General features: G+C 38.3%; 1 protein-coding gene across 9 annotated transcripts in view; it reads right to left on the bottom strand.

Moving 5' to 3' along the window:
- TENM1 (teneurin transmembrane protein 1) overlaps nucleotides 1-14,476 on the bottom strand; it is a 1,495,391-nt gene that overhangs the window by 181,220 nt on the left and 1,299,695 nt on the right. For 8 of the 9 annotated variants that reach the window (XM_075068828.1, XM_075068831.1, XM_075068832.1 and 5 more), the window contains 4 exons: nucleotides 12,752-12,904; nucleotides 7,030-7,229; nucleotides 5,322-5,532; nucleotides 39-140 (listed from right to left, as the gene is read on the bottom strand). In XM_075068828.1, coding sequence (XP_074924929.1) covers nucleotides 39-140; nucleotides 5,322-5,532; nucleotides 7,030-7,229; nucleotides 12,752-12,904 — 666 coding nt within the window. The remainder of the gene's footprint in view (nucleotides 1-38; nucleotides 141-5,321; nucleotides 5,533-7,029; nucleotides 7,230-12,751; nucleotides 12,905-14,476) is intronic. The other variant, XM_075068830.1, reaches the window with a different exon arrangement.

Below are 14,476 nucleotides of genomic sequence, written 5' to 3'. Positions count from 1 at the left end.
CATCATCTTGTATTTTAACTCAGTTTATAGGAGATTACCTCTTGCACAGTCAGGCCCGAGGAATCCTGGGAAACAGTGGCAGTGACCTGAGATACACTCTCCATTCCCATTGCAATTAGTGGAACAGTCATCCATGATTTCTATTTATAAAGAAAAGTGTAAGCAATAAAAGGAATGAACTACCTTCTGAAATGTGTGTCACCTACAGCACAACCATTTGCAATACATTTCTCAAGATCCAAACAAGGTGCTGACACAAACTGTTCATTTTCATTCATAGGCAGCATCAAGCAAAGTTTTTTGTTCAAGCAACAAATATTAGATTTGTCTTGACAGCTTAGATGTAACAAGTAATATTTAATTTGTAATATGCTACAGTGGAAAGCTTTGAAAGTAAGTGTTTGTGTTAAATTCACCACCATTAAAAGCCTTAGAAGAACTTAACTAATTTTTGAGAAATTCTCAGTTTACTTTAAATGCATTCTTTTATTTTGTTTCATTAATTTAAGTCTGTTTACAGAAGAAAGGCATTGGGCAGTTCATTTAAGATTATAGTTAACTTTCTTTGGAGAGAAGGGTTCCCACTTTTATAAAAAGGGATGAATAAAGTGTAGTTTAATGTAGTTTAGTTATCTGATTGGCAAAATCTGATGTGATTAAATTCACTTCAGTAAATCAGTGCTGAGGTTCAGGTCTCCAGAAGTAAATCTCTTTAAATCTTATACTAAACTTGGAGAGCGTTTCAACTTCCAGCTCTGGAGAAGAAACCATTATGGATTACATGTCCTTAAACCTGCATCTATACAATGGTTAATCGTTCTTTATCTACATTCATATTTCCCATAGTCTTTCAATGTGTACAGTAGTGTAGATCAATACAATAGCTATCTATCAAGACCATGCAGCCACACAAATGTAAGGCGTCAGTTATGTTAGCTCTCACAAAACAAGCAGGGTGGAAACAGGTCAGTCCTTGGATGCAAGACCCATACAAAACATACAGTTGTTGCAGAAAGTGCCAGGAGCAGAGCCTAGCAGGAAGGCTATTGGGTAGTGCTAGACATTAATAGTAGGAGAAGAAAGAAGCCTTGACTTCACCACAAGAAGGACTTCTGAAGATGGAGAGTAGGACATGGGACATCCCTTTGCACGAAAAAGATCTTCTGTGAAAAGTAGAATATCTGCTCACCATCGCTGGGCCAGGAAGGAGAACCTTACCTCAGGGAAGAGGCTCATATGTTTGGAATATTTCAATACTCTTTTGAAATTCAGACTTAACTAGTCAAAATAAGTGATATAACTGCATACCTAATTGACATAAGTATCTTTATTTATTTTTTGCTTATGGTAACTTGGTTTGATTTATGTTGGCTCTTGCTGATTACTGTGTTTTGATTTGGGCTGATTCACCCAATGAACTTACACCACGTAGGTGGATATGCACTAGCACACATACAGCTGTCCATATCCTACGTACAGCTGTCTGTTCAAAAGTGAAAAACCCAGTATTTTTGAGGTTAAAACTTTCTTCACAGACAGAATCGCTGTTTGTTAATAACATTTCTTTCTATACTCCCTGCATTTTTTGATTCATTCCTTTGTAGGGACAAGGACTAGCTTTGAATCCAGATCCAAACCTGAGGAAAGTTTGAGGGAAGATGGTTTATGATTAATAAACATTTCTAAAAGATGAAAGGTGCTACCAATTTCACTGGATCTTATAGCAGTTGAAGGACAATCAACTGTGCATAGAGAAGTGAAGGAGCAAAAAGGTACATAGATGGCAAAAAATATGAAATGGTGAAAATTATTTTCAGTTCAAATAGTCCAGCAGCAGACTTTTCCTCCACATACTTACTTGGAAAAATACAACTGGGTAATCTTAATTTGCATCCTCTTTGAGCGACTTCTTTCTAGAATCATATTGCTCATGTGAGGGGTCTGAGATACAATCTGGAAACTCTTGCTGCTTACAAGTTCTTGTTAGTTTATAACACTGGTTCGCTACTTGTGAGGTAACTCCCTTCTCTTTGTGTGTCATTATATAATGCCTGCATCTGTAATTTTCACGCCATGCATCTGAAAAAGCTTATGCCCAAATAAATCTGTTAGTCTTTAAGGTGTCATGGCTACCCCTGATACTTGTTAGCTTAGTTTGTTCTTTTACCAAATTCTTCAGGGAATTAAGGAGAGTTTACCGATTAATGTGATATTTCTTCAGTAGCCTGAGTCCTCAGCATCTAACTCCTCAACAGTAGCAAAAAGTAAGCCATATTTCTTCTTCCTGTTTTCCCAGTGAAAAGACTAAATTACTCTGAGGAAGTTTGTTAGCAAATAATGGAGTACTGTTTCAGACCTCTGTGCAATTACTCCTGTTTGGCGTGATATACAGAGATGCTAAATCTCAAGAGATCAGACACACAGAAGAACATATGTTAGCAAAGAGTCAAAACAACTTTTGTAAAGGGAAATCATGCCTCACTAATCTATTAGAATTCTATGAGGGTGTCAACAAACATGTGGACAAGGGTGATCCAGCTGATGTGGTGTTCTTGAACTTTTGGAAAGGCTTTGACAAGGTCTCTTACCAAAGACTCTTAAGCATAATAGCCAGTTATGGGATAAGAGGAAAGGTCCTGTCATGGATCAGTAACTGTCTACAAGATATGAAACAAAATCCAAGAATAAATGAACAAATTTCACAGTGGAGAGAGGTAAATTGAGGGGTCCTCCAAGGACCTGTACCAGGACCACCGCTGTTCAACATATTCATAAATGATCTGGGAAAAAGGGTAAAACAGTGAGGTGGCTAAGTTTGCAGATGATACAAAATTACTCAGGATAGTTAAGTTCAAAGCTAACTGTGAAGCGTTACAAAGGGACTTCACAAAACTGAGTGACTGGGCAAGAAAATGGCAGATGAAATTCAATGTTGATAAATGCAAGGTAATGGACATTGGAAAACAATCTCAATTATATGTACAAAACGATAGGGTCTAAATTAGTTGTTACTACTCAAGAAAGAGATTGTAGAATCACTGTGAATAGTTCTCTGAAAACATCAGCTCAATGTGCAGCAGCAGTCAAAAAAGCTTACCGAATATTAGAAACCATTAGGAAAGGGATAGATAATAAGACAGAAAGTATCACAGTGCTACTATATAAATCTATGGTATACCCACACCTTGAACACTGTGTGCAGTTGTGGTTGCTCCATCTCAAAAAGAATATATTACAATTGGAAGTAGTACAGAGAACAGCAACCACAATGATTAGGGGTATGGAATAAGTTCCATATAAGGAGAGATTAAGATGACTAGAACTCTTCAGCTTAGTAAAGAGACAACTAAGTTGGGGGGGGGGGGAAGGATACGACAGAGGTCAATAAAATCATGAATAGTTGAAGAAAGTGAATAAAGAAGTGTTATTTACCCTTTCACATAGCACAAGAACCAGGGGTCACCCAATGAAATTAATAAGCAGCAGGTTTAAAACAAACATGAAGTACTTCTTCATACAATGCAGTCAACCTGTGGAACTCATTGTCAGAGGATGTTGTGAAGGTGGTTTAAAAAAGAATTAGATAAGTTCATGAAGGATAGGCCCATCAACAGCTATTAGCCAAGATGGTCAGTGACACAATGCCATGCTATGTGTGTCCCTAAACCTCCGACTGTCAGAAGCTGGGACTGGATGAAAGCTGATGGATCACTTGATAAATTGCCCTGTTGTGCTCATTTCCTCCAAAACAGTTGGTACAGGCCACTGCTGGAAGACAGGTCACCAGTCTCGATGGGCCAATGGTATGACTCAGTATGGATATTCTTATGTTCTTAGATGTTCTCATTAGACTTTGGTGCAAATCCCTAAGTGCTATGGGTAAAACCCATGATATTTCAGTGTGGAGGCAAACTTTATCTTTAGCCTTCCTTGGGATGGAAAAATGCAAAGGAAACTCTTCCAATGCTAAATCACAGGCTAACACACACAAGGGATTAAATGATAATGTCTCTTTTGCTTGTAAGAGGCTCACTTTCCACTCTAAACACAGCAAATTTTGTCTTTTTTTAGACTAAATTCACCATTACAATTCCTTATTGCCTTTCTCATTACTTTGAGTGAAGTCCTTGATAATCTTTGTGTTTGAATGGCACTCTCCCCTGGCCCATACATGAAGGTTTTTAGCATTAGGTAAAAATCGAACCTAATTTTTAGAGAGCAGATAGCATGTCCATTACTGGTAAAGACATCTTGCTAAACATATGGTTGAACAGGTTAACTAAAGGGCAAATTGGTTCAAGTCTTATAGCAAACCAAGACTGCTGGAAATACTAAAGTACTGTACCTTAAATTAAACTTCGAGTAACAGACCTTATTTGTGGGAACTGCTCACCAACAATAGCTAAAGTTAGTAAAACAATGGCCCCTCTTTAATGAACTAAAAAAGATTAACTGCAGATAGATTCACCAAAAGGACAACACAGAGTATCTTCAGATAGTTGCCTATTGCAGGTAGATATTTGTGTACCAAAGAGTGGCACTGTATAGTTGACAAAAAGGGTGCAAAAACTGTTTTATATTTTTCTTACTGAGCAAATCTTGTACTTTTTGAACCTTTTTAATTAGCTGCATAACAACTGTACATAGTGTCTTTAACAGAAAGCGGTTCAGTTTTTTAAACTATTAAAATACTATGCTTTCTCTTTACTCTCCATTATTTATAATAACCCCTCAAAATTAGCACTCTTTTTTCTATTGCTTTTTTCTGTTTAGCAAACACTTCCTGCAGCCCACCTGCCTGCCTTCTTATGTTTTCAATGGAACCAAGCCAAATGGCTTCCTCTGGTTCTTTGTTATGTACACACTCCATCCTTATCAATAATGTCAGCACAATGCTGGGCACAGTTTCCTAATTAACTCTTGCCTACTAGACAAGAAGAACATCATACAACGCCTTTTTTTTTTTTTTTAAAGAGAGTGTGGGTGCCACATACACAGAGAGCACAGACATTTCCTCTGTAATTTCTTGCAACAGATTAAAAGCCCCAGAAAATATGTAGAGGTTCAACACTAGTATATAATGATTTTAAGGTATACCAAAGGTTAAGGCTTAATTAATTCATAATGTCCATTTTTTAATGTGAGGCATGATTCTCCTCTTTCCCTGGTGTAGATGAGAAGTAAACACACTGAAATCAATGTAATCAAAATGAAGTAAAATCTATTTAAATCAGACTGGAAATCAGGCTCAATAATTCCTTTTCAAATGCAGCTTTTTAACATAACAACCAGAATGGGAATGGCAGAGTATCTGTTCTTACCAATTGCTGTAGTTAATAAAAATACTTGCTCCATTTTCTTTCCGTCATTGTAAAATGCCATGTGCCAAGCTCCTTGATCCATATATTCAATGAAACCTGTCTCTTGCAGGGATGTTAAGATCAAATTCCTAGGAGCATGCTGAGACTCCTCTGAGCTCCTTGGTTCCTGTTTAATTAACTGTTTTCCATCCATCAGTTTTACAAAATCAAACTGAAATAATAATAACAAAAATTATCCAGCTAGAGAATTTTTATAGTGTTTTAAACCAGACAAATCTACAGTGAATGTCTCAGTCAGAAAGGGTTACTCTCAAAGGAACTGCTTGATTAAGTGTTCACTAATGTGGGTAGTGGTTGCGCAACTCTGTTAAGCTTCCATTCTTCATTCTAAATAGGTGTTATTACAGATAAATCCTGATCTGTTTTACCAGTGTAAATCCAGACTCTCTCAAGTGAAGCCAATAAATTAACTGCAGAATTATACCTGTGTAATGGGGGTAGATCTGACATTTTCAAACTTTATTGCTTACGTTAGGCACCTGTATGATTTAAGAGCCAAAATATGGATTTTGAAGCCTAACTTTTGGCACCCAGGTGTGAAAATGATTGGCCTTTAAAAATACTAAATATTTAGACGTCTCTATATTTCTCTTTCTTTGTGGTCAGTTTTGTTAATACATGAAATCTATTTCTTGTTATAGAAAAATTGGTAACATTTATTGGAGTAGCCATTGACAGTTTTAGGACCAGATCCAGTTGACTTCAGTGGGTGCTGGTCAGGCCTTCAGTACATCTGAAAAGATGAAAACCTTCTAAAAATTCCCATTTAATGGAAATATAAAATAGTTTAAATATTTGTAGGTATTCAGGGGCCCGATTTTCCGTCACAACTCCAATTAAAGACAATCAGAGCTGTGGGTGTTCAGCACCTCTGAGATCAAATCCATTAATTATCTACTAATAACATTTAATTTAAAGAAATGCTAGCATTAAATATATTTGGACAGAAAATACATGTATCTGAAATATGTCCCATAAACTGTGATCCTGCTACATCACAGATGAGATATGATTTAATTATACTTCAGAAATGTTAACTTAATATTCCAAATATATTAAGACTACACAATATTTTAGTATGAACAGTGATGAATCAGGTCCTTCCGGCATGGCTAGGTTTCCTCTTGCAAAGTCCGAGCTAACAGTAAACATTTAGAAGTAACATTATTATTAGAAGTTAGAATACCTTTTTGGCTTATCTCTTTTACACTAACCACATGAGCAGTTTTCCTCATGCACATCCAACAATGCAGTTAACTAAATACTAGGAACTCAACTCTGAACAAGATTAAAGCTATATAGATTTTACTTAACATATAGGCACAGCATCATTCTGCCCCAGTGATGGATCAAGGTGGTGTTTTACAGTATGTCCTTCCCTCTGCTGGTTGGTGCAGAGGGGGAACAGGATTATGCCTTGTCCCCTCTCCACTCACTTTAGGGTGATAAGCACTGCTAATATGCCTACATTGTCCTTTTGCTTAGAAGAGCCCAGAATCTGTAAGGCTGGCTGAAGAGGGGAAGGATGGAAAGGTTAATATTTACATCTCTCTCTCCCTCCTTTATAAAAGCATTGTGAATATTAATGCCGTTACAGCTCTCTGAAAGTGTAAAGCACAATAGACTTGCTGGTATTATTATTAATTACCTGAGTATGTGTGGGAGGAATGTTTCTTCTACCATAAATTCCCAGCAGAGAGTCCTTTGCAAGTGAAATGTTAAACTTCAGGTACACCGGGTGATGGATAGTAATCTGAAAACGCCAGAATAAACCTGGTGGGATGGTCTGCATAACTTGTGCTCCAATGTCAACTTCTCCTGTGTCTATGGCCTGTCCTTTCTGAAATACTGATTTTCCAGAAACAAAGAAAACAATCACTTGTCATATTCACAAAGTGTGAAAATAATAGGCTAGGTAGGTAATAATAGGTAATTATTAAGTAGTATTAATATGTTGGAAATTAGCTAATTATTATTCAGTTAATCCACCAATGAATTAATTTGCAAGCAAGATTTACAGCTATGCACTGTAGAGCACTTTTCTCCGGGAAACTTCAGTAGATTTTAATGATTGCAGAGGAGACTCTATGTAACTGGGAAAAATGAAAGTCTCTGCATACAGAAATTAGGCCACACAAACAGAGTATGCCTTTTAACTGAGTATGCACTGACAGAATACACTTGGGGTATCTCCTTCTGTCAATTATTCCAGACCACAGCCTGGTAGGTACAATATAAGGTATACAAATGGACAGTATTGAAAACAGTGAATAGACTATCAGGACTGGTCAGTGAAAGCTGAAGTATAAATCAGGATTTCTCCTAATCACTATTCCTAACAAATTTGCTATAATATTGCTAATCCAGTCTGAAAAATAAAGAACATTGTTGCTAAAGGTAATGGTTTGTAGTTGATGTATACAACACAGGAGGGCAAGAGGTCAGAGACAGGCATTATATCTAACGCGATATTTGGCATCTTGTCATTATGCAGGCAGTACATTTGCAGACATCATAGTACATGGCCTCTTGAATTAGTGAGCTGAAATATTAGGGGAGGAACAAAAGAGGCAATTTCAAACTGAGTATGAATTGACATGCTTTGTTGGCTTGTATCACTCCTTTACGTTATTTTTAGCTTGCCAACAGTTAGCATCCTGACAAGTTGCAAACCATGGACCCCATCCTGCAACCATCAAAGTGAATTGCAAAACTCTCACATACCTCAGCAGAAGCTGGAGAGGGTCCTATGTTATTAGGATGATTTAACAGTATGAGACTGAACTCAGTAGCCCATTCCTTTTCTGTATCACCTCCCCCAATAAAGCATCAACATGAGGGAAAAGGATGAACAACTAGAATGAAATAGGAATCTCACCCTTTATAATGCATATGGAATACTGTAAATGGCTTCCTAAAAAAAGAAAACGGGACTAGTAAAATTGTGGCCAGCTATTTCCAGAGTACATTAATAGTATAAGGATCATTGGTGAGATCCTACATGGACTTTGACAAGTGTAGGCAGTACACAACATTCTGAATGAGGAGACACATAATTTGCTAGGCAGTGGAATTTCTCAGAGTGCTGGATCTATCAGCTTTACGGCTGCTTTGAATCATCAGAATGGGAAGTAAGACCTATTTGTATAAGGAATGAAACATAGAATATTAGGGTTGGAAGGGACCTCAGGAGACCTTCTAGTCCAACCCCCTGCTCAAAGCAGGACTAATCCCCAAATGGCCCTCTCAAGGATTGAACTCACAACCTTGGGTTTAGCAGGCTAATGCTCAAACCACTGAGTTATCCCTTCTAGTCCAACCCCCTGCTCAAAGCAGGACTAATCCCCAAATGGCCCTCTCAAGGATTGAACTCACAACCTTGGGTTTAGCAGGCTAATGCTCAAACCACTGAGTTATCCCTTCTAGTCCAACCCCCTGCTCAAAGCAGGACTAATCCCCAAATGGCCCTCTCAAGGATTGAACTCACAACCTTGGGTTTAGCAGGCCAACGCTCAAACCACTGAGCTATCCCACATGTATCTGCCCTAAACGTAGAGCACCTATTTGTAGGGTACAGAATGAGTTATCTAAGAATTCATAAGTAAATATGTTACTTTAAATTATAATAATTTCAAACTGGTTCTTTAACAATTTTTTTGGGGGGGAGTTCAGGCTATTTTTTTTTCAGTTTCCTCTAGCAAACAAATTCTTGAATTTTGAGTTTGAAAATGAACTCAAGCTTTCTAGTGTGATCAAGAATAAAATGAGGAGAAAAACATACATAAGTCTCTCTTTGGCTACTGTATAATAAAAGAAAATGTCTCTCTTTGGCTAATGTATAATAAAAGAAAACCCCTCACCCATTTCAAGGACTTGAGAGATATCAGATCTTAATGTCTCTTTGCAAACAGTTACCTTAGGCTAAGTAAAGCACTAAGGAATTTTTTGATGATATTGACATGTGATCATTAAAAATATTCAATTACAAGGTTTTAGAGCAATAACTATAAAGTCAAAGACACAATACTGTTTTTTAAGTTAATGGGATTGTTGGTCAGAGTTGATGGTCTTTAAAAAGTATTGTAACTGCCTTACTTCTCTCCAAAACAAAAATGCTTCTTTCTTTGTTGGAGGTACATAATATCATGGTTTTAAATATATCTGGATGTTATGATTTAGGCACAGAAAAATTTTGATGTAACTAGATTTGGTTGAATTGTGTGTCAGTGCTGACAGTCTTGAAACAATACATCTCCAAAGATCTCATTGTCTTTCAGCTGAGGAGGTCTTAGTTTAGATTAAGCATGCCTGAAGAAAGTCCATGTTTTCTTACTTATTGAACCATCATGACTACTTCACAGGAAGACATGTAACCACTGATCTCTCAGCATTGTTTTCTAAGCTCTTTTGAATGAAGCAGGCATTCAATTGTACACATAAGGAAGTATCTGAATGTAAAGTTTGCACAAACTATTGTTGTCTTAGTTTTCTTGCTTCTTCTAGAAGTTTGCAGTGAAATAAACTTTCCAAATGTCAATGCTAGTTGCTGAAGTTGTCCTGAGTGACATTTTTTCACCTTAATATTTTGTTAATAGACAAAATATATATTATTACATTATTTTAAATATTTTAGAGTTTTCGTAATAGCTGCCAAATTTCACTGACTGGCTTTAATCCTTCACTGTTCCATAACAATAAATGCAAAAGATAGATTCTTAAATTGCAAGTCTCTTCTGTCTTCAGGAAAGTAAAAATCTGAACAGCAAGATGCAAATTATCACACGAAAGTACCAGTATGCTGATTATAATGGATTCCTGAGACATACAATCTCCAAGTACCAGCATCAATTGAATGCCTGGGTTTTTAATCACATTGCTCCATTGCAAAACATTAACTCCAAGCCACAGGTCAGCATGTTACAAAATGCCTCCTTAAAGAAATGTGCTTTGCCAGTTTGCAAATTTGATTTTCATTAAAAGATTAATTAACATATACGTTCTCAAAGGCTGGCACACCATCTCACAATGTCCCTCAGAGATGGGAAATTGTGAGATTGTACATATCTGGCAGTTTTATCTATTCCTGTGAAATCTCTATAGGATTGAAGTTGACAGATAAAATACTATCCTTTTCTGCTGAAGGTGTGTAAGATTAAGGAGGAGAAGCTGTGCTGCTCGAACATCCAAACAACGGGAGGGAGGGATGGCGGCCTGGGATACTTTACCACTCTCTTATAAAGAAGGTTGTGTGTCTCTTTTAGTGCATGCTGCCACGCCCAGTATACCTGCTTGCTGGCTGAGGCCCTGGCTATGGCTTTTAATTTAGGACTTTGGTGAGCTGAACAGCCTGATGAGAGGTCCTCATTCTAGCAACTCATGGGCACTAAGTAAAGAAGCTGTTATGCTGCTGAAGCATAAGGGGCTGCCAACGTCCCCTTCCTCTCCTTAGCACAAGTACAAGCAGGATTTGGCCCTACATTATGAATACAGTGTCCGATGGCTATTTGAATAAAAGAGGGGAACAAAGGTTAGAAGTGGAAAATATTCAGACTGGAATGTACACCCACGAGTTCACAAAAGTTGGAGGGCTGGGCTCAAGGAGCCTTTTTCCATGCGTCTCCACATGTGTAGGGAATACACCCTGTCAGTGCCCCATCCCAACAAGAAGTAGGGGAAAGAGGTGACAGAACAGTCTAAATCCCTTCAGCACTGCTGTGGAGCTAGTTGATGCACCCTCCTGTGAAGCATTACAGATGCTGCACACTTTTAAGCTTTGTCATTTCTGTGGAATAGTATGATTCCATGATACTCAGAACAGTTCTGTCCTACCACAGAGCGGCCCCACACATACATAAATAATCTCCCACATCTAACTGATTGGTAATGCTGTAATTTAACTTGTTTGCACAGGGAACCTTTTCAATAAATCCCCCTTGAGAAGCCAAATGCTTCAGAAAAGCTTTTGTTAAATCTGAAGTATACTGATAAAGTGATTTAATGAAGTCAAGTACAAGGTATATGACATAACTTGGCCCTTTCCCACATGGAATCAGGGCACAAATATAGTACTGCAATTCACCATCAATCCATTCTGAAGAAAAAATGGAAATGACAATACTGTTACCTCCTCGTGTGTTACTGCAATTGCTTATTTTTCTTCTATGGTCTCTTTCTACTTGTGCCACACTGATTTGTAAGCCTATTGTCCTGGGATGTAATAGCCTTTCGTAAGGATTGCTACCACAGTGGCCCATCATGTTTCATATTTAGGAGACCGTGGCACTTATTCTATTTGTACAAAAGGCAGAGAATTCCCTATAAATGTCAGAGCCCTCAGGGCATGTCTATACTGCCCTACAGTTCGGATTACAGGGGTGTGAATAGTAGCATGCATCAAAGTGCTGCACCGTAACTCTGCTGCATGGACAATGTAGGTGTGAACTAAAAGGTTCCTAGTTCACCTTAATGTAGCGCTCTTAAAACAGGAGTACATTAATGCAAACTAGGAACCTTTTAGTTCACACCCACAGCAGTCACATGGGAGAAATTCAGCACAGCACTTTGGTGCACACTGCTATTCACATCCCCATAGACTAAACTGTAGGACAGTATAGACAAGACTTCAGTTCGATTCTGCCCTTCACCCCTCCCCCCCAAAAAGGCTGGTCTTTGTCTTCATCTTGATTTCTTTTCTCCCAGATTCCTCAATTTCTCCTCCTTCCCCTTGCTCTCTCTACTTCATTCGCCTGCTGTGCCAGTATCATGAGAAGGAGATTTTATCTACCACCTATGGTCAGACAAGCATAGGAATTCTATCTTTCCACATGAAGGGAGATGGGAAGGTGGGCAAGCGAGAGTGAAATTGTCATGTTTTCCTTTCCTTTTCACTACTCACACAGTGTTTTGGAGAAGAGAAAGATCTGGAAGCTGGGCCTTTTTCTCAATGGACAGCTTGAATTTTTTCACTCTGCCTAAGATTGGTTTTGATGATCAAGACATTTGCATAGCAGCATAGCCCTCAACCCCACACACTGGGGGTTGTTACCAACAGGGGACCTGCTCAGCTATGGGCATTGAAGATCCCAAAGCTGGCTTTCATCAGATCACTGCTTTTGCAAAATGAAAGCCCATATTTTGTTCCATGAGCATCACTTTCTGAATAACCTTGAGCCATCCATTGATTTTAGTGGGGGGGCCCTGCTTGGAAAAAAAAATCAGTGGCACAATATGACCCATTGATTGGTTTAAAATTAGAACAGAAGAGATTGAACCTTAATTAAAAATAGCCAAACTGCAACAAATATGTAATCTGAATTGCATTAAAGTGTAAATACTCCCAACCTCCCTCCCTGCCCTATACTCACACCTACCTTTCTTCTCTGATTTATCGGACACTTTCCCTCCAATTGGCGAGTAGGTAGTATCCATGGACTCTGTGGCCCTGTTTCCTTTGCTGACTCCATTTTCATAGAGCTGCCCTTCTACAGGCTGCAGTTGCCATGTTAAGCCAAATAAATGTACTGCTGTGAAAAAATGAAGACCAATTAATTTATTCCTAAATCATAGCACCTTTGATTAGACTAAGAAAGAATGCAGCAAACTTGTTTCTGCAAACGTCAGGTAGTATTTGTCTCTGTGTAGAATAAATCAGAATTCCAAGTTTCTAACTTTACTCTAAAACTAAATGTCTTCTTAATTTCCACATTTTCTTTTGGACACAGGCCAATGAGCTAGGGTGATGAATTTCTTCAGCAACTAGTGGAAATGCTTGCAATAAAAAGGATACTGATCGTGTGAATGTGCTACTCTATGATAGATTCTCATGAGTTAGCAGGTGTTACCTGTTTCAATTGACCAAGAGGTCTCTCCTTTGCTGCATTAATATAGTGTCACAAAGGAAAACTGTTCACCTTTTGCTGGCCAGTTCTGAGTGATATTCTTCCTAGTATGTTCCCAAATCATTTTCAGCCAGTGTCTGCCTAATCATTAAACATGAACATGAGTGTGTGCATGCGCACCTCCCCCATTCCCACGCATCCTACAAAAAGGCCAGGAACAATTAGCCCTGGAGCCAAGAGAGAGCAGGGACTTCTCCCTTCCTAATTCCCAGGAGACACACCCCAAAGTGAGTGTGAAAAGGTGAAGGAGCACAGCCATGGTAGAATGGGACTGACCTACAGGGGAAACAAGCTGTACCCCACAAAAGGGTAGTTAGCAGGCAAGCTCCCTCGGTGTCACAGTCGCTTCCAGTGCTCCCCGTGGGATGGTGCACCCCCGGGCTGTATATAAATGACATTGTTGATGTCTCTGATATGACAGATGAGACAAGTGATAAAGAAAATGTATTTAATATTCTTCTGTATCTATTAGGAAGCTACACAAATTGTATTTCACCTTGACATAACTACAGCTAATGCAAGAGAGACAAGGTCTCTTATGCAAACACAGTGCTCTACAACTCATCAGGAAGATGAAATGTGGGAAAGGTCCGTAAACTTTGTTGAAAGGCAAGTTTAACAATAATAATGTGGACATACAATGGCCTCAGCCAGCAAGGCCACAAGAATACTGCACAGCTAATAAAATGCAAGGTGCAGTAGTTTACACTAGATGCACAAGTATTGTAAATCTCTACACCATGTTTTTAAGACTCACCATCCATATATCCACAGCAAACATGATGCCCCAAATTCTCATTTCATTTACCTGACAGGGCAAGAAAACTTAACTAATTTATAGCTAGATTCTGATTTCAGTGTGTAATTGCAAAAATTATTCACTTCTCATTTACATTAATATAAATTCAGAGTAAGTTAATTGGCCTTAATGGACTTACTCTGGATTTATACTGGTGTAACAGAGATCAGCATCTCAAAAGTATGTAATCAGTATACAGTCCTATGGAATAATAATAATTTGAGTCTTATGGTCTAGAAGACCTCATTGATACTAACCATACAAAGCCACAAGTACTCTTGTTCTTTTTGCTGATACAGAATAACATGGCTGCTACTCTGTAACCATACCCTGTGTTCTGGCCTTGGAATTTATTAACCTCTCATAGATCACTAGTAGATACAATGGAATCAGCGGGG

This window comes from Chelonoidis abingdonii, chromosome 8, assembly GCF_003597395.2.
Source record: "Chelonoidis abingdonii isolate Lonesome George chromosome 8, CheloAbing_2.0, whole genome shotgun sequence".
In the NCBI taxonomy this organism is placed as follows: Eukaryota; Metazoa; Chordata; order Testudines; family Testudinidae; genus Chelonoidis; species Chelonoidis abingdonii.
The sequence above is the reverse complement of the archived record's forward strand: the minus strand, read 5'-3'. Positions and strand labels throughout refer to the sequence as shown.